This window comes from Chiloscyllium plagiosum, chromosome 10, assembly GCF_004010195.1.
Source record: "Chiloscyllium plagiosum isolate BGI_BamShark_2017 chromosome 10, ASM401019v2, whole genome shotgun sequence".
NCBI classification, from domain to species: domain Eukaryota; kingdom Metazoa; phylum Chordata; class Chondrichthyes; order Orectolobiformes; family Hemiscylliidae; genus Chiloscyllium; species Chiloscyllium plagiosum.
Window position 1 is genome coordinate 69,399,876 of NC_057719.1, and position 27,075 is coordinate 69,426,950.

Sequence of the window (27,075 nt, forward strand, 5' to 3'; positions counted from 1 at the left end):
AATGTTGGCCAGCCAGTGATGCCCACATCCCACAAAATGAAATTGAAACTAGTCAAAATTCTGTTGTCTTGATGACAACTAAAGAACCTTTTGCACTGAAAATTGACAAGACAAATGTGGAATCACATTCTTTCAGACCTAGTTATTTTGAAATTTTAAAGAAAGTGAAACATTCAAATAAAAGATATAAAAATAAACTTTTGTCTCTCTCAAGCCCAAGAAAGGAGATAGATCAAACGCCAAGTAATCTCATTTTCTGAAACGCTAACGATGAATGAGAGGACAGCTCAATGAGTGAAAGAATGATCATGCAATCTCATTAAAAAGATTTCACATTGAAAAAATTCTGAAATATATAGGGAGAAAATAGTAAATATTAAAATAATCCAACTTTTGATTTATGCAAGGTTATTATGGCAAAGGAGTAGAACAAAATAGAATGGTATCTAGTGTTTAAGATATCCACAATTGTTTAATACATTCATCAGTACTAACCTATGATGCACATATATATTCATTATAAAAGCCTGGTAAATTGATTACACGTGGTATGCAGCTGTGAACTTGATATTTATCAATAATAGTCGTGTGAGGAGATAGCTCACTGACAGGCAGAGGAAATGAAAATTGAATAGCTTCCTTGTGTCTAGTCGTCTATTTCTTGAAATGTATCAGTGTCCTGGCTGATGGCAATATAATAGCATTCATTAAAGCATTGCACTTGAATGGTTGATATTTCACTTGAGCAGAACAGTCACACATTTGCCAAGGGCATACGTCATAACTATGATACATATTAACTGTCCTTTAAAGTCAGTGTTTCCAAGTCACTAAACTTGTTTATATTCTCAAGCTGATTTTACTCAACAGCATCACTCTGTCCATATCTGATATTTCTACTACCAACTCCTTTAGACATGTATCCTTCAGAGTAGAATTGGGATCCATAAAATTAAAAGGATAATTAAAGTGCAAGACCATTTGGCCCATTTTAAATCCAATTCATCAAGATGGATCTCAACATTGTCCCTCCCCATCCATCTTGTAGGCATTCAAAATGTCCCTTACATAATTTTTAAGGTTGATGCATCCACTATTCCTGATGAAGGGCTTTTGCCCGAAACGTCAATTTTCCTGCTCCTCGGGTGCTGCCTGACCTGCTGCGCTTTTCCAGCATGACACTAATGTTGCAGCCATTATTCCATCTGTTCCAACACATTAATGACATTTTCAATGTACTTATCTATGCTACACCTAAAGAACATAGAACATTACACAGCAGCACAGGCCATTCAACCCTCGATGTTGTGCCGACCTGTGAACCAATCTGAAGCCTGTCTATTCTACACTATCCTATTTTCATCCTTACGTTTGTCTAATGACCATTTAAATGCCCTTAAAGTTGGTGAGTCCACTACTGTTGCAGGTAGAGCATTCCATGCCCCTACTATGGAGTAAAGAAATGGCCTCTAACATCTGTCCTGTATCTATCACCCCTCAATTTAAAGCTATATCCCCTCATGCTAGCCATCACCATCTGAGGAAAAAGGCTCTCACTGTCCACCCTACCTAATCCTTTGATTATTATACATCTCAATTACGTCACCTCTCAACCTTCTACTCTCTAACAAAAACAGCCTGAAGTCCCTCAGCCTTTCCTCATAGGACTTTCCTTCATACCAGGCAACGTCCTAGTAAATCTCCTCTGCACTCTTTCCAAAGCTTCCACATCCTTCCTATAATGCGGTAACCAGAACCGTATGCAATACTGCAAGTACCGCCGCACAAGAGTTTTGTACAGCTGCAGCATGACCTCATGACTCCCAAACTCAATCCCTCTACTAATAAAAGCTAACACACCATATGCCTTCTTAACAAGCCTATCAACCTGGGTGGCAACTTTCAGGGATCTATGTACGTGGACATTGAGATCTTTCTGCTCATCTACATGACCAAGCATTTTACCATTAACCCAGTACTCTTTACTCCTGTTGCTCCTTCCAAAGTAAATCACCTCATACTTTTCCACATTAAATTCTATTTACCACCTCTCAGCATAGCCCTATTTAGAGATACTCTCTCAGATGCATCATTTTCAGGCTGAAAAATTGAAGTCTCATTTATTACTGGTCATTACTCAATCGGTCACGAAGTCAGAGTATTCCTTTGGGGGAGAGGAACATAAAATTCATCACTCGCTTACTAATGCACAGTTTTCTCCCAATAATAAATCATACTATGTTTACACAGGATTGAAGCAAAATTGCCATGTCTGAAATGCCGGAGTATGTTTCTACTTTTTTTGGAATACTGATAGGATAGTTGCCTCCCTACAGTTACATTACCTGTTTGATTAACTCCACCAAATAATATAAGTTAGTGCCTAATAAAGGAATTAAAAGGAATTACAAATCTGCCCTTAACACCCTCTGAATCATAAAGCATTGTTAGATTAGATTACTTACAGTGTGGAAACAGGCCCTTCGGCCCAACAAGTCCACACCGACCCGCCGAAGCGCAACCCACTCATTTCCTACATTTACCCCTTTACCTAACACTACGGGCAATTTAGCATGGCCAATTTACCTGACCTGCACATCTTTGGACTGTGGGAGGAAACCGGAGCACCCGGAGGAAACCCACGCAGACACGGGGAGAACGTGCAAACTCCACACAGTCAGTCGCCTGAGGCGGGAATTGAACCCAGGTCTCTGGCGCTGTGAGGCAGCAGTGCTAACCACTGTGCCACCGTGCCATCCACATTTTCAAAACATTTTTTTTTAAAGAGAGATTGAAACGTAACAATCTTGGAATTAGCAAGTCAGTCAACACATTATTTGTAAGCAATAAAAGCTGAAATGGCTGAAAAAAATCTTCATATTTGGCAAATCTGATAAGAGTAAGTAGAGTGAACATTTTGGATCCCACGGCCCTTCTTCAGTTCTGAGCGAAGGCAGACTTACCTCCCAACACTTTAGATTGACAATTGATGAACTCTGGCTTCTTGTCGGAAAGATATCGCTGAGAAATATTGTGAAGGATCTGAAAGAAAGTGCATTTCTCGGAGGCTGTGCTTGCAACCCACTGGTCAAAGGTGTTCTCAAACACTAGATCAAATTCAGGACAATCCTGAAAAGAGAAAAAGTTACATTGCTTTATTACTTTTTTCATACTGAAACAATACAAATGCATAATCAAAAATATTAACCTACACATAGTTGGCTAATTCATCAGTTGGTTAGTTTATAACTCAATTATTAGTCCTTAATTGAACTTAATACCAGTGGTGACACATCTGTTGGACAATAATCTTGTAACACTTACTGAATTTAACTGAAATACGGAAACTGAGCATTGAATTGAGTCTTGTGCTTGAACTTTTTTTAATGCATGATTTTTATTGGTCAGCTTTCATCAGAACACTAAGCGATCATAGCAGACTGAACAGTGCACTAATGTAATATTAGCAGTGACAGCAATACATGTAGTGTTTTAATTTATCAACACATTAGTGCAAAAGTATTCAAATATTGCAGCATTTGGATCAAGTGAGTTCAATTTGTTTCTTTAAACAATTGAAATTGCTGGCAACAACCCTGTGGCAATTTATTCTCCTAAACACACTGACTCTTACTGTACCAGAGTTCCTGAGCCTGACAGCATTCCACAAGGACCATTCCTTCCACAAAACCTTAGTCTACTCGTCCATCACGCCAAACAGCTCTTCACTATCCCTGACCCATTCCAATGCAATTCATTAAGTCTGACACTTGCCCTTTTACCTCATTTGTCACTGCCCTGAACACATCTTTCAGGTGAAGCAGCAACTTACTTGTACCTTTTCCATCTAGTCTACAGTATTCACTGCTCTCAATGCAGTCTCCACCACAGTGGCGAGATCAAATGCAGAGGCCGTGTGTGACTCCTTTGCAGACCTCCACTCTGACTATGAGAATCATTCCAAATATCACTTACCATTTCACATACATCATATTGCTCTAATGTCCTAGGCCTGTTGCAATGTTCCAGCAAAGCCAAATGCAAGATCTCATTTTTTGTTCAGGCACTTTGCAACCTTCAAGTATCAGCATGGAGTACAATATCAGACCTCAAACTCTATTCTCCATTTTGATTACACCCCTGCCCCAGTCTTGTGTTTACACAAATTTTGTCAATACAGCTGAACTATATTTGCTATTTGAGCCCATCATTAACATCTATCCTTTATCTATTTTGCTTCTCCACTAACATCAACACACTCTGCCTTTTGCTTTCCTTGCTCCACCTCCCCTCTTTCTACACAAAGAAAAACATTTCTCTTGCTCTCTGCAGATATGAAGTAGTTAGATTGGGATTGAAATGATAACCTTGTATCTCTCTCTGCATATGCAGCCAGACTTACTATTTTCACTAATTTTATCAGTTACTACTCATTGGGAGTTTCATTCTTGAAGAGAAAGCAAATATCTGTCTGATAATAGTGAACAAAGTTATCAGCTACCATGGCATTTCACACTGTCCATTTTTATTTCCGCTTGAATATGTCAACAAAGTATTTTTGATTTTGTGCTTCTGACTTTAAATGAATGCTTCAGTGCACAGTGTCATTGTGAGATATCCATGCATAAATAGGATTCTGACTTTTGCATCAAATGTAGGTATTCCATGTACAAATCTATATTTACAACTGTATTTAAATATCCTGCTTTCAGGAAGCTGTACTAATTTATTTTAGCAAATCAGTTTAGAGTGCTTGTTTAATTGTTACCATAACATTAACTCTTGCCCCAAGGTTTTTGCAATTTTTGTTTTTAATTTGCTCAAGGAATATGAATGTCACAAACAAGGCCACTACTCATTACCCATTTCGTTCTAACTTTGACTAAGTGATGGCACCATGACAGTCCACATGCAGGTTTATAAAGAAGGACTTGCAGAATCTTACCCCAATAACAGTAAAGGAGCAGTGATGGAGTTGCAAGTCAGGATGGTGTATGGCTTGGAGAGAATTTTGCAGGCAGTGGTGTTCTCATGCATCTATTTCCCTCATTCTTCTAGGTAACGGATGCCATAGGTTTACTAAGAGGCCTCAAAAGGAACCTCGTGTAGATGTGCAGTGCAAGTTGCATATGGTACACATTGCTTCCACTGGTGCTAGCGGAAGCAGTGTGTGAATGCACTGCATTGACCTGGATTGTATCAGCCCAATCATGAAGGCAAGCAGAAAATTCAACTCCACTTTGGCCTTATAGATGATCAAAAGGCATTCTGAAGTCAGGTGTGTTACTAACTGTAAACATTTCTAGTCTCTGACCAGTTCTTGTCTCACTTTTTCAAGACTGATTCAGTTACCTTTCTGGTCAATGTAGTATACAATATATTTTCCTTTAGGCAAATGAATGAGAACTGCACAACATAATTCTCCAGGGGTAGTTTCACAATATTTCACCCAGCTATTAAGCAGCAGTTGAGTGCATTGGACACATCATGACTGTAGTACTGAACACTTGTGCATTTCAGATTCTTCTTAAATGGTGAAAGATTGGAAAGTATTTATATCCAAAAGGTCTAAGGCAACTTTACTCTAAGTCACTGAAATTTAGCAGGTGTACACAGCAAGCAATTCAGAAGAAAAATGAAATACAATCAAATTATTACTTCCTCCTGTACTCAAATTTTCGTGTTGAAGACTAACAGACTGCTTGCCTTAGGAATTGCATGGGCCCAAAAGAAAATACAGAGAACTTTCCTTGCTTTTTGTCCCTGCAAAGATAGTGATCCCATTAAATTTAAAGAGCATGGCATAATGCTAATATATTTAATTTATTCATATTTCTAATGCTCACCACATTAAGAGTGGACAGTAAACCCATGCATCTCAGGAACACTTGGTAGAAAACATGGTTTTCCGGTGTAAGGATTTTGATCTGAAGCCCAGACACATTGCATTAACAGTTATATACATTACCACTTAATTTCTATTGTATCCTTATGAGTAAGACAAGCACAACATTTCTTAAAGTGATGTTGTATGTTAATCGCAATTGTAAATGTGCCTTTCTTCCATTATTTGTTTCACCACTGACCCTGTTGGGATCGATGCCATTCACTTGTCGGAGTTGATCAAGCATCCACTGTGACCTTCTCACAAAAGATGACGACCCTTCAAACTGCTTGACTTTGGTAACAGACACCAGTGCTGGTTTCTTATTGGTCACTGAAATAAAAAAGAATACAAGTCACTTATGTGACAGAAATACAGACAGCCCTTGTTAACTTGTTCACTCATAGGTAGTAACAATTTGAAAATGACAGTGATTGACTGAAATGAATAACAGCAACCAAATTATTTTTCAGGGATAATTTCAAAAAATTCCTAATTCACTCATCCTACTTCCATGGTCTCCAGGCACAACGAGGCAAATTCAGGTCTTTTATAGCTTGATCTCCTTGCAGAAATTATCAATTACTCCATGTCAAGTGCTTCTTGAGATGTACCTGAACCAGTGCGGTCTACCTCTATCAAAATTCAAAACAAAATTCTACCAGTAACCTGCTCAAGACCTTATCTTCAATTGCTGAAAATGTGTTGCTGGAAAAGCGCAGCAGGTCAGGCAGTATCCAAGGAGCAGGAGAATCGACGTTTCGGGCATGAGCCCTTCTTCATGCTCGAAACGTTGATTCTCTTGCTCCTTGGATGCTGCCTGACCTGCTGCGCTTTTCTAGCAACATATTTTCAGCTCTGATCTCCAGCATCTGCAGTCCTCACTTTCTTACCTTCAATTGGGCAATTTCGCTCAAATCCATAACTTGGAATTTTCTATCAGGAGCAAGTTACGCTGCTCGTGGTTGATCTGGTAGAAAGTTACCCATAAAAATTTAAATGGCTGCTCTGTCTATTTCAAATTGTGTGACATTAATTTCATTCCACATTAGCTGCAGGGAATTTCCAGCATTCAGCACCAGAGACGTCATCAAACAAGTTTAGCAGGTAATCCACACTGAAGGAATTTCACGGACAACAAACAAGTAAAAGCCACTTTTTAAATGAGAGAAATAATGATGGGAATATACATGATTAAGAAATAAGTCAAAATATCAAACTTCTAAAAACTACACTTTTTTATTTGAATAAAGAAACGCCAAAAACACAAAAACTTTTTTCAGATTTTACGGTGAGATAAGAAGGGTAAAATGTGGAAGTTCACATGAAATCAAGTAAACCAAAACTTTCAACTGTATGGACTGCAATAGTAAACTATGCAGAGGAACAAAGAATCATAGACAGTAATTCCTGGATGCATGTTTAAACTCACTGGGTAAAAATCACATTCTCATTGAGTGTACTTTTTATTCCAGTTCTTAACCAGCCCAAATACTTTCTGCTCTACAGCCTTTGACTAGGTGCAATAGCTAATGCATTCTGTTTAAGAACCTTCACCTTGCTACTTCTCTTACAGCCTTCCAAAGAGCATTCAAAACCTGTATCTTGTCTTTAGTTATTAGTCCTGGTGTTTTTTTCCAATTTCCAGTGCCCAGGAATTTTTCATCTTTGTTAAATACTGGACAAGGAAACAAAGCTTTCATTTTAATTTTGAGGTTGAATTCTGATCTCATCTTGAGCTTGACACATGATAGGATTTTCATCTAATTCAGAGTTTTGCAAGAACGAACTTTTTAGTATGAAAGGAACCATTGTTCTGAAAGCGAGCTGTACTATGTTCTGATGAAAGGTGTTTCTTTCTCCATAGATGCTGTCAGACCCGTTGAATATTTCCTGCTTCTTATTTCAGAATTCCAGGATCAGCAGAATGCTTCCCTTGTTACACTATGTTTGCTCATGTAATCTGTGCTTAATGCCTCGCCTCACAGCACATACAGTCACACATTCTTCCATTATACCACACCATGACACAGCACTCAATGTTTTCTACCTTAGAAACTGAAAGTTGGAAAGTAGCAGAATGAAGTAGAGAAATAAGGAAAAATACAATTAAGAAATAAAACCGATATAATTCTCAATGCTGAGCTATTCTAAAATGAGAGAGAAATTGATTAAGATTTTGTATGTGTATTCCAGTCACTATAGGAGGCAAATTGCTAAATATTATATTTTGTATTAAGGAAAATTAGCATGCCAGATATTTTCAGCAGAGCTATAATTAAATGATTCAGACTCCTATGTTGGATTTGCAAATTTCAGAAGATCATGTGACATTTCAACTGCATCCAGAGGCAGATTTAACCACTCCTTATTGCTGCTTTATCCCTGGTCTTTTTGCAGAGAGGTAATTGCCATTTGGAGTTATGATGTCATTAGGTTTTAGTAAAATTTCCATTTTACTATCTTGAGATGTCACTAGTGCATCTTGCATCAATACGATTTATCTCGAGTGCTGCCTCATGATAATGAGTGGCAGATAGTCAGCATTGTCTTAGAGATTTGGATATTATACAAATGGTATTTCATTGTAAATTATATCTAGTTCAAAAACTGCAATCACCAATTAAAATTGATTTATAATTTTGCATTTGAGACAAAAATTCTAAATTAAAATACAGTACAGACTACAATTTTTTTTTACACTGATCATATGACATTAGCAATGTTGCTTTATCACAAAAACTAATTCTACTAGATTGGCTCTGGGAAAGGAGTGTATTCAGGCACTAAACAGACAACGTTCCAAAATTAAACAGAAAGCCTCCACCAACTTTACCACTTGAAGTTATTTATTTTTATAACATTCCTTCAAGACACTGACTGAACTGAGAGGTTTGATTTATTTCCAGACTAGAACAACAATTGGCAGAGCATTTCAGCTTGCACTCTCAGGTTAACAAAACTTAGATACATGTATTGTTGCAGAGTTCCCCATTTAATTCAGTTTGTGTGCAGTTCATTAGATTAAGAATTTCACTAGACAACTGACGTTTAACGACTGCACTTCTTAATTAGAATTTTTATTATTTAAAAGAATAACAAACATGAATTTTTAAATACTCGAAGTATAAATTTCAATAATTTACATTTTAGAAAATACATGAAATCTGTCTGAAGGACTGAAATGTATGGAGAGTGTTTCACTTCAGTTTGCATTTTTCTTACAAGACAGAAACAGACCATTCAACCCATCAGGTCATTTCCACCATTTTACTCCACATACATTATTCTGCCTGTCCTCATTACTATGTAATAACTCTATTACTGTGCTCTTCAATTTCTCGCTCAAGTCTTCAGCTGGCTACCACTTAAACGTAAGTAGAATATTTGTCTCAAGCACTCGCCAAATATTCTAAACTTTTTCACCCAAAGATATAAAAAGTGTATCTTAAATTGTCTATGGATTTATATACAATTTTAACACCAAGACAAACTAGACAGATAGTTGCAATGGAAGCAATTCTGATAGGCCTATTCACATTTGAGTGAGGGTGACTTGGCTTTTAAAAAAATTCTAGATGATGAAACACACTCAACTTTACCACTTCATTTCTTCCAATGGTCACCCAAACAACACTCAATCAGACATCATAACAGAAATACAGGGCATTAAGGCCATCAAGTTAGCACAAGCCTTTATCTTTCTCAGAATGGAGTTAATTTAATGATGCCCTCCTACTTGCACTACGTACCTTTTCAAACAACTGTTCATTTTGAAGGGCTTGCAGTAAGAATGAAAAGAGTGAAAATCGAGACTTCAGGAGCTAATTCTTCAACTTGCATGCAATCAGCACCCAGTAACTTGCACACCTTGAGCTGGCTGTTTCTTTTTTTTTAATGCTTTCATTCTTTTCTCGTTATCTGAATCAATAGCTCTCTAATTCCTAGTAACACCTTGTTGAAGATATTAGTGTTTGCATTGCTTTTAACAAAACAGAGTGGAAGCGCTCCTGCCACTTAATTTTTTATGCATAGAAAAGCCCTATTACTTCATTTCAAATTACCCACTTTTTTAACATATTCTTCTATAATGTATTAATTCTCTCTTTACACTTATTGCATGTGCTCCTCATTTCCTCGTACGAACAGTTTGAATTAATTTCATTGTGTCCTCATTTAGATTAATGCTAATTAAAATGATTTTCTACATTACTCTACCATTGATGTCCATTTTCTCCTTTTGGAGAATATATTTATTTCATATTAGAGGATATTTGAACTGATTTGCTGACATATTCACCATTTTTTTTCTGCCCAGTTATTTGGGCCAGATTGGCCTATCACAGCGAACACTTATTTTTCTAACCCCAATTTTTCACTGTTGACCTTTCAATATAGTTTCCTACTTTTAGCATTTTATGGTGTGATTGTTATTTCTTATTTTCTTTGCCACGCTCACAGAAATAATTTGCCCCACTTGGTTTCTCAAAACTAAAACAAAAATAATATTTTATTTCCTTACTGGAATAGAAATTAATTGTCTAGAAATCAGTCATGATGCATTTTAAGTAGTAACAATATGGACTGACTGCATTCTTGTCTGTGCTCTGTTTTTTGAATCCTATTATTCTAACAATGCCCTTGAACGGTTTCCAACTCTACCTGTTTTGCACTGTTTGGTGGCCTGCAACATTCACGAAGAATTGCACAATTTCTCTAACTACTTCTTATCCATAGAGTTTGGATCAACGTTAGAACAATCAGGAAGAAGTTGGATTATGACAAAATCCTTCACAAATTGCGTCATTCCACCACATTGTCATAAATAGAAATATTATAATCATGGCCCGTCAAATGTAAATCGCATCTCCTTATATTTACTAATTATATCCCTTAAAGTCATTAACCTCAGTTTTTGCTTAATGTTTTGCGTATTCACAGACATAACTTAAAATCAAAAATCCATTTTTTTGGGATCATAGTTTTTTTTGGCCCTTGTCCTCCATATCCACAACTGTTTTTGCTTTGTAATGACTCAGTGCTTTCGCTACTTTTTCTCTCCCTCTCTTCTCCATATCACCACGCTCCCCCTCCAGCAGTACTTTCTTGCTTTTTGCTTCAGCTACACCTCCTCTTACAAATCAAATTAATTTTGTTTTCCTCTCTAGTCCCAAAATTTACAGGTGATCTTCCATCCAGTATCTGAAATTTACAGAAAGGAGTAAATCAAGGAGAAGATACAGATCTGAATGACTTGTTTTAATAATTTTGACACAATTTCTGACTGCCTCTTGTCTATTGCCGATTCCTTGAACCGGCCTAACCTGTAATCAAGTGACTACTGTAGCCATCTTAAGTCAGTATTGTCATGATAGGGACTGTCAATGCTCAGCTGTCATCTTTCATACCTGGGATATCACATGCAAGAACTGACTTAAGATGGCCACAGTGGTCACACGATTGCAGGTTAAGCCAGTTCAAGGAATCGGCAATAGACAAGAGGGAGTCAGAAATTGTGTCAAAATTATTAAAACAAGTCATTCATATCTGTATCTTCTTGTTTAACTCCTTTTTGTAAATTTCAGATGCTGGGAGGAATATCACCTGTAGATTATCCCGCTTTTAACGAAAAAAATCACATCTGGAAACTGGAATACACAAATTACTTTCAGGCAATTGCTTTTTAGCGGACTGGAAAAAAGAAATAATGATGGATTGAAAACAAAATTGAAAAGCTGTGCTCTGGCTTGCTGACTCAGCCTCTTGAAAGCACTTGGCTACAAAACAAAAACTAGAGAAACATCCATTCACCAATAACAAGGATTTCTACAAATTCAACACTGCTGAGGATACAAATGATCAATTAATTAACAATGGTCTCAGGTTTAAACCTTCCACCTTAAGGATGCTTTTAACCAGGCCTACTCTTGGTCTCCCTTCTTGTACTACTCCCTCAGGGAGGAGCTGACAAATGGCAAGTAATATTATTGTCACACAAATGCCAGGCAATGTCTCTTATTGGAAGTGGTCAATCTAACCACTGTCCCTTGACATTTAATGGCATTATCCTCTCAGAATTTCCCCATCAACAATCATGGAGTTACCATTAACTAGAAATTCAACTGGGCTCAATGAACATAGTGGCTACAACAGGTCAGAGGCTAGGAATACTGTGGTGAGTAACTCACCTCCCGACTCCCCAAAGCATATCCATCATCTGGAAGACTAATCGTTAGGAATGGGATGGAATACTGCCCACTTGCCTGGATGAGTGCAGTTTCACCAACATTCAAGAAGCTTGACACCATATAGTACAAAGCAGCCCACTTGATTGGCAGTACACCCACAAGCATCCACTCCCTCCATCACCAAAACTCAGTAACAGCAGTGTGCACTAAGAGACAGTGTAGAAATTCAAAGATCTCCAGACATCACCATTCAAACCCATGATCACTTTGGCATGGGCATAGGCAGCAGATACATGGGAACACTAGCATCTGCAAATTCCACTCCCAGTTACTCCCATCCCAATTTGGAAACATGTTGCTGATCCTTCAGTATCACCCGGTCAAAATCCTGGAAATCCCTCCCTAAAGGCATTGTGGGTCAAGACACAGCACATGGATTTCAGCAGTTCAAGAAATCAGTTCACCACCATCTTCTCAAGGGCAACCAGGGACAAGCAATAAGTGTTGGCCAGGCAACAATATCCACATCCCAAGGGTGAATATACAAGTTATTGTAACTGGCTGATTTTCAAGACTGGAGGATAGTGCACAATTATGTTTCCCAGGGGCCAGTTTTAGGGCTTGGTGTTTTTAATTGATTTTGATATTGATACAGAACAAAATGTTAAAACTTTCTAATACCACCAAACCTCAGAAAAGAACACTAATTGTTTGCAACAGGACATAGATATGGTAGCAGAATGGTTAGACAGAATTTAATAAGAATTATGGGATTTATTTATTTTGGCAGGGGGGTTAGGGAGAGAGAGAGAGAGAACTTTTCCACAAAATTTAATGTGCACAGGGTAAAAGGAATCTCAGGGTCTTATAGGCGGCACTAAACTCTTAGTTAAGAAGCCCAAGTACAAAAGCAAAGAAGTCATGTGCTAGAACTTGATAAAGCCCTGCCCTTTAGGATAATAGGGGGCCCTCAGGAGGCTGCAAACAAGATTTAGCATGATGGTTCCATGCATGAGGTATTTAGCTATAACATTAGGTTGGAGAAGCAGGGATTGAATTCCTTGGAACAAGGCAAATTGAGGGGAGTTCAAACAGAAGTGTCCAAGATGATGCCAGGTTTACATAAGGTGGGCAAAAAAAGGCTTTTGTTATTGCTGATCAATCTGAGACTCAATCCTTTAACTAAGGGTTTGGACAAGGGATGATTTTGGGGAGGCACTTTTGGGGAGTGTGAAAAATAACTTCTAACATTGTGTAATAATGACTTTGATTCTCAGGAGGGCGGAGGAAGTGGACACAATTAAATGAAAATTTAAGTGGGCACTTGAGGGAAATAATATTGCATGACGATGCAGATAGAACCAAGGGATTGGGGCCGACTGGATTCCTCCAAAGAGTCAGCGTGACTCTACAGACCAAATGGATCTTTGCATGCTATAAATAATGCCATGGCTCAACTGTACTGCTTTCATCCACCTAACCTAGCCATATTGTCAGGAATTCTAATGGATTTCTTCAGCACATGCTGCTTTTCAATCTCTTGTTTTGAGGATTTTTAGAAACATTTCCAAGAGACATTTCTAAATTACAAACCCAAATAAACTCTTTAACCACTGCCAATGTTATGCAATCTTGAACAACTTTTAATACTCGTGGCTCATGGTGCAAAACATTTTAATGATGGTAAATACCTGTTTATAGTTTTTGCGAACGCACAATGTCTGCTGAGTGCAAGTGCATTTTTTGTCTATTTTGGCCCCAATCAATCTCTTAAACAGATTGACAATAGCGCGAAAATCTTAAAGTAAGTTCTGTTTCACAAACATGGAGAATATTTTTAGTACCTTGACAAAAACTGCTAGTGCACACTACCAATACAAAGGATACTTTCTAGCTAAGTACTCAATATGATAGGTTGGTATAATTCCACATTACTGCCCATTTATTTAGGCCATCAATTTACCATTGAATGCCGTTTAGGAAATCATATTAATGTCAGTAAACTTCAAGCTCAACTTGCTAAACAGGTTTTCTGGCTTCAAATGAAGTTCTGCCATCTCTAAACTGCAAGAATTAATGATCCAGAGGAAAGAAATGAAGAAAGGGTTCTCAGATGCTGTTAATCTTATAACAGAAGCTGTGGGAATTTAATATAAAAATCTATTTTCTGTCACCATTTAGTCTGACTTCATTTGTTACAAAGCACTAGGCACAGCAAATTCTGTACAGTGTAAACTGGGAATGCACAGAAAGAAACACTCAATGGGAACCATAAGACATAAAATTTAGGAACAAGTTTAACCTCCGGGATCACTTTATGCTGTCCGTGATCAAATGAAAGTGATTTTTCAATTATATGCCTCTTGAAATATTACCATCTTAATTATGAAAATGAGACCCAAGGAATTTTGAAATGTTAGCTTTGCGACATTTTCTTCATTCAGTAATTGAAATTATCTTCCACCCACCATGTAAAAGATTAGCCAAACAACAAAAGTCATCACTTGGGATTCATTTTCAATTCAATCTTCATAATGATCCCAATGGCTCTGGAAATCTAGGGCCCTCTTGTCGTAACTTTCCCTACATCCTTCCAATAAAATATTGAAGTTAAGAAACTAACTAGTCTTGACTTCAAGGACATTTTGAATGGTTTTAGGGACGGAACCTCTTGCTTATTCCAAACAGGATGTGGAGGAGCCAGTGTTGGACTGGGGTGGACAAAGTTAAAAATCACACACTACCAGGTTATCATCCAAAAGGTTTATTTGGAAGCATTTGTGTTTGGAACACTGCTCCTTCATCAGGTAGCTGTGGGGTAGGATCATAAAGAGACAGAATTGACAGCAAAAACAATTAATGTCATGCTACTGAAATGATATATTGAATAAACCTAGTTTGCTGTTAAGCCTTTCACTGTTTAGAATGGGTAGCAGGTTTCGGGTTCATTAAGTTCTTTTAAGTCACATTCTCGAAATAAGTTAAGGTTTTATGAAAAAAAAATTCAGACAATGTATTAAAGGTGTGAGGTTAGTGTCTATCTGTATCCCAAACTTGAGTCAGACCAGTTCTATTTCCAAAGTGGGGAATACATAAAGTATTCGAGGAGAAAGTGAGAACTGCAGATGCTGGAGATCAGAGCTGAAAATGTGTTGCTGGAAAAGTGCAGCAGGTCAGGCAGCATCCAAGGAGCAGGAGAATCGACGTTTCGGGCATAGGCCCTTCTTCAGGAATGAGGAAAGTGTGTCCAGCAGACTAAGATAAAAAGGTAGGGAGGAGGGACGTCGGAAATGCGATAGGTGAAAGGAGCTCAAGGTGAAGGTGATAGGCCGGAGTGGGGGTGGGGGCGGAGAGGTCAGGAAGAAGATTGCAGATTAGGAAGGCGGTGCTGAGTTCGAGGGATTTGACTGAGACAAGGTGGGGGGAGGGGAAATGAGGAAACTGGAAAAATCTGAGTTCATCCCTTTAGTTGGAGGGTTCCTAGGCGGAAGATGAGGCGCACTTCCTCCAACCGTCGTGTTGTTGTGGTCTGGCGATGGAGGAGTCCAAGGACCTGCATGTCCTTGGTGGAGTGGGAGGGGAGTTGAAGTGTTGAGCTATGGGATGGTTGCATCCGCTGCACCTGATGTGGCCTCCTCTATATTGGGGAGACAGGCCGCATACTTGCGGAACGTTTCAGAGAACACCTCTGGGACACCTGGACCAACCAACCCAACCACCCCGTAGCTCAACTCCCCCTCCCACTCCACCAAGGACATGCAGGTCCTTGGACTCCTCCATCGCCAGACCATAGCAACACGACAGTTGGAGGCAGTGCGCCTCATCTTCCGCCTAGGAACCCTCCAACCACAAGGGATGAACTCAGATTTTTCCAGTTTCCTCATTTCCCCTCCCACCACCTTGTCTCAGTCAAATCCCTCGAACTCAGCACCGCCTTCCTAACCTGCAATCTTCTTCCTGACCTCTCCGCCCCCACTTCAGTCCAACTTGTCCATGCCGACCAGATATCCCAACCTAATCTAGTCCCATTTGCCAGACATTGACCCATATCTCTCAGAACTCTTCTTAAATCATATACCCATCCAAATGTCTTTTAAATGTTGTAATTGTACCAGCCTCCACTTCCTCTGGCAGCTCATTCCATTCACGCACCACCCTCTGCGTGAAAGAGTTGTATCTTAGGTTTCTTAAATCTTTCCCCTCTCACCCTAAACCTATGCCCGTTAGCTCTGGGCTCTCCAACCACAGGGAGAAGACCTTGTCTATTTACCCTATCCATGCCCTGCATGATTCTGTAAACCTCTATAAGGTCACCCCTCAGCCTCTGACGCTCCAGGGAAAACAGCCCCAGCCTATTCAGCCTGTCCATATTGCTCAAACCCTCCAACTTCAACAACACCCTTACAAACCTTTTCTGAACTGTCAAGTTTCACAACATTCTTCCTACAGGAGGGAGACTTGAATTGCACACAATATTGCAACCGTGGCCTAACCAATGTCCTGTACAGCTGCAACATGACCAATGCTCTGCTCCATAAAGGAAAGCATTCTAAACGATGCTTTCACCAGCTTATTTACCCACAACTCAACTTTCAAGGAACTGTACCTGCACTCCAATACTCCCCATGACTTACTATTAAAATGTAGAAGTCCGGCCCTGATTCTTCAAAAATGCAGCACCTCACATTTATCCAAATTAAATACCATCTGCCACTCCTCAGTCCATTGGCCCATCTGATCAAAGATCCCATTGTAATCTGAGGTAACCTTCTTTGCTGTCGACTACACCTCCAACTTTGGCATCATCTGCAAACTTACTAACCACACCTACGTTCACATCTAAATCATTTACATAAATGAAAAGTAGTGGACCTAGCACCGAACTTTGTGGCACACCACTGGTCGCAAGCCTTCAGTCTGAAAAGCACTGGTCCACTACCATCCTCTGTCTTCTACCTTTTAGCCAGTTCTGAATCCAAATGGCTAGTTCTCCCTGTAAGCCATGTGACCTAACTTTGCTAAACCATTCTACATGAGGAATCTTGTCAAACGCCTTACTCAAGTTCATACAGATGACATCCACTGCTCTGCCCTCGATCCTCTTCGTTACTTCTTCAAAAAACAATCAAGTTCAAGAGACATGATTTCCCACACAAAGCTATTTTGACTATCCCTCATCAGTCCTTGCCTACCCAAATGCATGTAAATCCTGTCACTCAGGATTCCATCCAACAACTTGCCCACCAATGATGTCTGGCTCACCAGTCTATAGTTCCCTGGCAATTCCTTACCACCTTTCTTAAACATTGGCACCACATTTGCCAACTTCCAGTCTTCTAGTCCCTCACCTGTGACTATCGATGATCCAAGTATCTCAGCACGGGGTCCAGCAATCACTTCCTCGCTTCCCAGAGTTCTAGGGATTTATCCACCTTCATGCATTTTAAGGCAGCTCGCATCACCTCCTCTGCAATATGGACATTTTTCAAGATGTCATCTATTTTCCCACATTCTGTGACTTGTAACCACGTAAATGAGTAGTATATAGTATTTTATAGGTATTGAACAGTTGATATGAACCAAGGTCTGACACCTGCTGTGTGCTGAATTAGCTTTCTCAACTAGCTTAGCATCCATGACAAGATTATATTGCTTTAGAAGGGGCAATTAAGAATCGTTGATCAGAATTTCAATTATACTCAAATTAGAATAAATATGAAGTACTGCATAATCCTAGTAGCCAAGCAAGGTGATGTGGTCATTGCAGTGAAGGTACAAGATTGATTTAGGACTACAATCAGCAAATTGACAAAATTAGTATAGTTAAAAACCATAAACAAAGAACTCTTGTGGCATGACCGCTGGTTAAAAGTTCAGGGTTCAAGATTTGCCTGCACCTGAGGTATATCACAACATGCCTGAATAAGTTGATTAAGAATTCAGGAATTTTCAAAATTTCTTCATATTCTATTTAACGGATTATAGTAAAAGTTGGATTAAGTTTTATGAATGAATAAGCTATCTACATTTCTATGATAATTTCACATTCCTCACAGTACCACCATGTGTCAGATCAGAAACTTCAATCTGATGCTGAATTGGAGATGCTGATACTTACAGTCGAACAGTGGGTAACTTCAATACCAAAAGCTTGTACGCACAAAGGTCACAAATGAAATGGCAGCATCTAATGCCATCATCAAATTCCTCTCACTACACAGTTCATAACAGGCTCAGTACAGTACATAGAATTACTTACAAGTCACAACATGGAAATAGGCCATTTGGCTTAAGCAAATGTTGGGTTTTTATCCTCCTCACAAGCCATAGTTTAAATCCATTCCCCATTCTTCTCATATTCCTTTAACTATAAATTTAATCTTTTTAATGTGGATTCCACCACCAATTGTGGTGGTGCATTCAGAAGGCTCTAAATCTTTTGCCTGAATCTAACTTTATAACTAGATCTCATCTGGACCTCTCAACTATGAGAAATAATCCATTTCAATCTATTAATTTTTTGCCTAATTTCAAACACTTCCATCAAACCATTTTTTAATCTCCTTTGTTCTAATGAAATGAGCCCCAATTTTGTAAATCAGTCTTCATATTTATATTTCTTTGCCAGATAGCGCCAAGTGAATCATTGCAATCTTGTTTGCAAGATGCCCAAAACTACATATCATTTTACCTATGCTCTTGCTCAGAATACAGAGGTTAGCAAGTGTTGCGAAGATTTGTAGCTCAGGTTGAGATCCTAGGTTTGCTCGCTGAGCTGGAAGGTTCATTTTCAGAAGCTTCATCACCATACGAGGTAACATCTTCAGTGAGCCTCTGGACGAAGTACTGATGTTTCCTGCTTTCTATTTATACGTTTGGGTTTCCTATGGTGAGGCCACGTCATTTCCTGTTCTTTTTACCAGGGGGTGGTAAATGGAGTCCAAATCGATGCGTTTTTCGATAGAGTTCTGGTTGGAATGCCATGCTTCTAGGAATTCTTGTATGTGTCTCTGTTTGGCTTGTCCTAGGATGGATGTGTTGTCCCAGTTGAAGTGGATTCCTTCTTTAGCTCTATGTAAGAATACTAGTGAGAGAGGGTCATGTCGTTTTGTGGCTAGTTGATGTTCATACATCCTGGTGGCTAGTTTTCTGCCTGTTATCCAATGTAGCATTTGTTACAGTTCTTGCGAGGTATTTTGTAAATGACATTAGTTTTTGCTTGTTATCTGTATTGGGTCTTTCAAGTTCATTAGCTGCTGTTTTAGTGTGGTGATGGGTTTGTGGGCTACCATGATGCCAAGGGGTCTGAGTAGTCTGACAGTCATTTCCAAGATGTTTTTGATGCAGGGAAGAATGGCTAGGATTTTTGGACGTGTTTTGTTTGGGTTTGTTGCTGAGAAAATCGGTGGACTGTGTTCATTGGGTACCCATTCTATTTGAATACATGGTATAGGTGATTTTCCTCTGTTCTGCGTAATTCCTCTGCGCTGGCTCATTGAAATAATGTTCTGATGCAGCTTCATTTGTGCGTGTTGGGATGATTGCTTCTGTAGTTCAATATTTGATCCATAGGTGTCGTTTTCCTGGAGATGCTGGTTTGAAGTTTCCCATTGGCTGTTCGCCCTACTGTGACATCTAGGAATGGCAGTTTGTTGTTGCTTTCCTCCACTTTATTGAATTTTATGCCAGTAAGGGTATTATTGATGGTCTTGAAGGTTTCCTCTAATTTGTTTTGTTTAGTAATGACAAAGGTGTCAATCATGTAGCGGATCCAAGTTTGGGTTGGACGGTTGACCGAGCTGTTTGTTTGAGTTTCTGCATTACTGTCTCTACTAAGAACCCGGATATCGGAGGTCCCATGGGTTGGTTTGTTTGTAGGCTTTATTGTTGAAGGTGAAATGGGTGGTAAGGCATAGGTCCACTAGTTTGATGATACGGTCCTTGCTGATGAAGTTAGTGGTGTTTGGTGTCTGTGTCTTTGGGTCACCTGATACTGTAGTCAGTGTTTTCTTGACCAGGTTGATGTTGATTGATGTAAACTGGGCTATTACATCAAATGAGACCATTATTTCATCCTCCTCGATCTTAGTGCCTTTGATGGTCTTCAGCAATTCTTTGGTGGAGTGGATGGAGTGGCGGGAGTCTTCTACTAAGTGTTTTCATCTTTGGCATAGCTCCTTGGCCAATCTGCAAGTTGGTGTTCCAGGTAGCGAGACTATGCATCTAAGGAGGGCTCCTGGTTTGCAAATTTTGAGTAATCCATAGAAGTGTAGCATGTTGGATCCATCCAGTTTAATTTTTTGGAACTCTGTCTTATTTATTTCTCCAGATTTCAGAAGTTCTAGTCCCCCCTGCCAGCACCTGCCCCATATCCCTCCAAACCCCTCCTATTAACATACCAATCCAGATGCCTTTTAAATGCTGCAATTGTACCAGCCTCCACCACTTCCTCTGGCAGCTCATTCCATATACGTACCACCCCCTGCGTGAAAAAGTTGCCCCTTAGGTCTCTTATGTCTTTCCCCTCTCACCCGAAACCTATGCCCTCCAGTTCTGGAATCCCCCACTCCTGGGAAAACATTTGTCTATTTATCCTATCCATGCCCCTCATGATTTTATAAACCGCTATAAAGTCATCCCTCAGCCTCCATCGCTCCAGGGAAAACAGCCCAAGCCTGTTCAGCCTCTCCCTCAAATCCTCCAATCCTGGCAACATTCTTGTAAATCTTTTCTGAACCCTTTCACGTTTCACAACATCCTTCTGATAGGAAGGAGACCAGAATGACACGCAATATTCCAACAGCTTGTTGGTAAGTGTGGTATCTGCAAGTAGTGCATTCACTTTTTCAATGTAGTCTCTTTGATATAAAATGACTGTCAAGAATCCTTTGTATGCAGATAGGATAACAATGTTTTTATCTTTATTAGTCTTTCTAGTGCTTTCCTTTATTGTGTATTGAGTGTGTATCCTTCCTTTTTCCTGCTTTTAGTTGATGCTACCAAATCCTTTGTATGCAGATAGGATAACAATGTTTTTATCTTTTATTAGTCTTTCTAGTGCTTTCCTTTATTGTGTATTGAGTGTGTATCCTTCCTTTTTCCTGCTTTTAGTTGATGCTACCATAAATGAAGTTGCATCAGAACATTATTTCAACGAGCCATCACACACTGCAGCACAGATGAACTATGCAGAGCAGAGGAAAATCACCTATACATCGTATTCAAAAAGAATGGGTACGCAGTCTGTCGATTTCTCAGAAACAAACCCAAACAAACAGACAAAACACGTCCAGAAACCCTAGCCACTCTCCCCTACATCAAAGACATCTCGGAAATGACTGCCAGACTACTCAGACCCCTTGGCATCATGAGAGCCCACAAACCCACCAACACACTAAAACAGTAGCTAATGAACTTGAAAGACCCTATACACACAAGCAAAACTAATTTCATTTACAAAATACCTTGCAAGAACTGTAACAAACACTACATTGGACAAAAAGGCAGAAAACTAGCCACCAAGATACATGAACATCAACTAGCCAAAAAAACATAACCCTCTCTCACTCGTGTCTTTACACTAAGGAAGGACACCACTTCGACTGGGACATATCCATCCTTGGACAAGCCAAATAGAGACACGCACAAGAATTCCTAGAGGCATTGCATTCCAACCGGAACTCTTAACACCACATTGACTTGGATCCCATTTACCACCCCCTGAGAAAAAGAACAGGAATGCAATCACCACAGGAAATGCCAACAACCCAAGGAAACCCAAACATATAAATAGAAAACAGGAAACATCAGCAGTGCTTCGCCAAGAGGCTTACTGACTATGTTACCTAGTATGGTGACGAAAAGTCTGAAAACAAACCTTCCAGCTCAGCAAGCAAACCTACATCTAGATTCATAAAGGTTCACTATTGTGTTTTGGATTTTTATATTCTACATCTTTCCATAAAACCAGAATCCCATTAGCATTGTTACACTCTTACTCATTCACTGCAAATTGCAGCTTTTTGATGTTTTTGATTTCCTGAACCCCAAATTTCACTTCTTCCATACTAGCCAGCTTTCTTTTTGCACACAAAGACAATATGCAGATTTATCCATTGATAAAATAAATATTTTGATCTAATATCAAATTCTGTGCACCTCTTTTTGTGACATCTGTATTTTGTTGCTTGTTTTCATCTCGGAGCCTTCCCACAACATGCTTTTAGCTGCACCCAAGTTGTTTTCTTTTAATTCCCTTTTAGGATGTAGATGTTGCTAGTTGGCCAATATCTATTAACCTTCCCTCTGGGCATATTCGTGATAATGGCTTTGGGATAACCAGTCATATCTCCTACTTGCATGATAAAGTTGCAGAAATACAAGATCTGACTTCATTGCAACTCATTGGCATTCTGGAAAATGAAAAAACACTGCGCACAAGCATTGTTTCCCTTTGACTAGTACCTTTCCTATTCAGAAAGGGGAGAAGGTCATTTAGCCCATTGAACTGTGAAATATTTTCCCCAGGGTGGATGGGACCAAGTCTTGTTTGACAGAAACTGCTGTTTCCAGGTATTCTTTATTATATATATAGATGCAACAATTTAAAAAGGCTATTTTGTCCTGCCTTTTTTTTGGAAGATAAATCATAAATACAGAGGTGATGAGGAGTCTAGGGGTTTAACAGTTTAACATTGGAGGAGGACTGGCCAGTTCTCCCAGATCAGGTTTTCTCCAGTTTGTTTTTGCTGTAGCAGTTACAAGATATTGGAGTCCAGGATTCCTCTGACTTTCTCTGAAATCTCTCTCTGGATGTTATTCTTAAAGGTAGGAGGGAACAAGTGTTTGAATTTATATTTTTTGCCAAGGGGTGGGTTTATAAGATGTTACTTTATTGGAACAGTTAATTAGTTAAGTAGTTGTATCGGGTCAGTTAAGTTTTCCAATAATTAAGTTATTCTAAGTTCTGTTTTCTTTTGTTAATGTTTCAATTGTAGTGTTTAAATAAATTGTTTTGCTTAAAGCAAAGTGGTTTGACCAGTTGCATCACACTTTGAACACCCACTTCACACCTGCTTTTAAATTAAGAAAAAATGTTATGTCTAAGCTAACTTTTGAAAATTTTGAAGGGGTTCTGGCCTGGTCCATAACAAAAGTGAAATTAAATTTAGGCAGACTAATAAAATTTCATGATTGTCAGATATATAATTTGACAGCAACTTTAAAATTTCTCCAACAAGGACAAAATTGAGCTCAAAACACAATCATGAGCCATTGTGTACCAGCCACTGAAGCCCAGGTTTCTCAATTTTATACATTATGGATTATAGTGGATTGCATCTTCATGCAACACACCTAAGAGAGCTATTTAAACAGAACTATTTCTTTTACATAATGGAAAGCAGCTTTCAGATCCTGACAAAATTGAACAACACGCTGGTGAGCAGTTAGAAGTATAATTAGGCATCAACTTCTCGAAGAATATTTTTAATGGCATAAACTATTTTGACCATCATTGTCCCTATAGATTTCAAGTTTCACGCATGCAGCAATTACTGTTAATAGCTTCTATACTTCAAATTTCTGCTCCTGACTGTTGCTCAGGATATAACGAGGTATGTTCCTCCAATCCTTGCTTCTTTAGAAATAAAGATGTAAAAAGGTACTGAAATTAAAGGCACATCAGGGTCAGTTCCAGAGCCCCTCCAACCAACATGACATTGCCAAATGAGTATCAGAAAGCATTAATTCAGATCTGCCAGTATGCCCAAGTAGCACTTTGAGTTAGGATTGCATTTACTACCTTGGTAATCTGCACTTTAATTAGTAATAGGTTTATGGAATGAAGCCAACAATTTCTGCCAGTGAGAGAGAAACTACATCAAGAGTGATTGGGTCTCTGGGTCATGGAATTTCCAACAACTGTAGATAAATTCTGTGCATTGGAGGAATTATCATTTACACTCTATGGTCAGGGGACAGAAAAGAGACCTCACCATAAAAGAGCAATCTCACAGATCTAAACAATAGAGGAAACTATTAGAGGGGGATGGCATGGTCAACTGCAACAGCAGAAATGAGTGAGAACAGATAAAACATCATGATCACAGTAAAATGGTTTCAATCATCATTTTCCAGCAGGCAGTTTTGGTACTAAGTTTTGAACATTGCTCATAAGTTTTGAAGATTAGGGCAGCATGGTGGCTCAGTGGTTAGCAGTGCTGCCTCACAGCGCCAGGTACCCAGGTTTGATTCCAGCCTCGGGCAACTGCCCGTGTGGAGTTTGCACATTCTCCCCATGTATGCATGGGTTTCCTCCCACAGTCCAAAGATACACTGGTTAGGTGAATTAGCCAAGCTAAATTACCCATATAGTGTTCAGAGATGTGTAGGTTAGGTGCACTAGTCAGGAGTAAATGTAGAGTAATGGGATAGGGGAACTGGTCTGGGTGGGTCACCCTTCAGAGGGCTGGTATGGACTTGTTGGGTAAGGGACACGTTTCCACACGGTAGGCATTCTATGAATAGGAAATTACAGTTGAGCTGGGAAGCAGTAACCTATTTTAGAGGGAAGGCATGTCGAACAATCAAATGTAGCTGTTAAGGACATATGGTGTTTTTTTGTAAGGCTGAAGTTAAGGGAGAAGGGGGAGGAGAAGAAAATAATGGGAAATAGAAGTTAAGGGGCAGGAAAGAAAAATGATTACCACGCTAAACATGTCGAAATTCACATGCAGATAGTATCTCAAATCTGGTTATCCAAACTGAAGTTGTCTGAAGCTGCCATGTATCAATTTATTTGTTAATAATGTCTAAAATAACAGTGTGACAATTTGGCTAGGTGCTGTATGGGTTTGTTAAGATTAGTCCCTGGTTTTGTAAGGTCTTTCCTCAGAGTCAGAGCAACCCTTGACCAACATCCTCTTAGAGTGATGAAAAGCCCCTGAGAAGTTCCATACAAGCTATGGAGATCTCTGTGGCGACAAAGGGAATGTTGCCCTCAACACTACTCATCTCAAGTACTTTGAATCTCACACTGTATGTAAGTCAGCCTCATTTTTAAATGTTTTTATTAAAAATCTATTACATACTCAGTTTTATTTTGAAAATAAACTTTGCTGCCTGATTTCATTCATCTCCCAATAATTAATCGGGTTCCAATTTTTTTCCCCCTGAACACCAGCAAAATCCGAAATCTGGCATGGATTTGGTCCCAAGGTTGACAGACGTAAGACATTATACCAGTGTTACAGATCTACAAAGCATCTATTGCCTTATATTACAGTGATGTATTGTTTCGGTAAATTACTATATTATAATGATGAGTGAATTTGCTGACATATTTTGTTTATTCTAATGCGTCTCAAGCCAAACAGAAACTAGTCTGTACTTATGCTCAGCTGGATTTACAGTTGCAACAACCATGAAAAATATCCAACACAAGACACCCAAGCACACCACCTTAAAGGGTTTCTCCACCACTGGCACATGACCAGTGTGTTCTACCTACCAGATGCATTGTGGCATGCAAGAGAATGTCAAATAAGAAGTTACACACAATTCATTAATCAGGTGCAGTGAGTTGTACTGTCCATAAATCATAAGACAGGCAGAAATTCCTTTTTCAAATCTACAGATGCACTATTCCTCTAAATACTCCCATTTTCCCCCAAAAGACCACACATTACAATTACGAATTTCCATAACATTGTTTTGGATTCTATTTTTTCCCTGTTCATATAGAATCTATGTTGTAGATTTGTGCTGTCAAATACAAAATGGAGAAATCCTAATATAAAACAGTGTTATTTTCCTTGTAATGTTAATACAGGGAAAAAAATCTTTCAATTTGCACATTTGTGCTTTTAAAAACAAAATTACTAAATTCCACAATTATATGATGCATCATGCTCAGAGGCCTGCACATAGATTAAGCAACAATGATTAAAATTAAAAACCAGTACTTCATTTCAGGTCATTTACAATTAATTTGATGATTGTTGTCAATAACATTTATTCATTTAATGAGTGAAAACAGGACGGAAATATCATTTTAAAAAAGGAACTCTGGCACAAACTCCTGAGCCAAAGCAGAAATAATATAACCTTCAAACAGTTTTACAACAATGCAAAAAGAGAGTGGGGCATTCAAAAAGCTTATTTTCTTTTTTTCAGGTGGCTAGCCATTGAATTTTAGAAGCAACTGTTTGACGACAGTTACCCTAACTGTTTCATTTGCTATGAAAAATCTCAAATCTAGTTACTAAATATCTTACATTTATGTACTGCTAAATGGTAAAAAGTACAGTATTTTCATAGATGAATGATTAAAAGCAACATAAAGGGCACATACTGCTGAAAAGAGGATTCTAGATCAATGTGACCTGGGAATTAATGTGCACAAATCATTGAAAATGACAGGCAAGCTAAGAAAAGAATAACTTTTAAAACTATATAAAGATCTTGGACTTTATATCCTGGGAAACAAGCTGAGTTGGAACAGAGCTCTGTTCAATAATAATTATTATTATTATTATAAATTATTATTTATTATTATTATTGAAGTCCAGATTATACAAATCCAAACAGCATGAGCACCCACTATTCCATCAGTTTCACCTGGTGTGTGAATGAGTGTGGAAATGGGTGAGGGCAGAAAGGTGAAAGGAAGTTGCAGTTATTTCATTAGTGCAGCATCCTTGAAAAGAGTTGTGTCACCTGGGATGCCAAACAATTTATGGGTTTAGGAATTTGAAGAAAATATCAAAATATACTAGAGTTTCCTTGGAGAACCTGGCAACACAAATTTTTGAAAGAAACCAATTGTGTGCGAGGGGAGGGTGGAAACAAAAACTATTCTTGGAATTTCAATGAGATTTTAAAAAATGACAAAAGCATTGTAGGGTATCCGTAGTGGGAGACTCGAGTTCAGATTGGTAGATAGCTCCAAGTGGTTATGAAGGCATTAGCTGTCTTTTATCTGGGCTAAAATTATAAAGAAAT

At 38.7% G+C, this 27,075-nt stretch overlaps 1 protein-coding gene across 2 annotated transcripts in view; it reads right to left on the reverse strand.

Moving 5' to 3' along the window:
• Positions 1-27,075, reverse strand: part of stxbp6 (syntaxin binding protein 6 (amisyn)) — a 196,886-nt gene that overhangs the window by 57,019 nt on the left and 112,792 nt on the right. For both annotated transcript variants that reach the window (XM_043698033.1, XM_043698034.1), the window contains exons 3-4: positions 6,087-6,217; positions 2,964-3,129 (exon numbers count right to left, since the gene is read on the reverse strand). In XM_043698033.1, the coding sequence (XP_043553968.1) occupies positions 2,964-3,129; positions 6,087-6,217 (297 nt within the window). The remainder of the gene's footprint in view (positions 1-2,963; positions 3,130-6,086; positions 6,218-27,075) is intronic.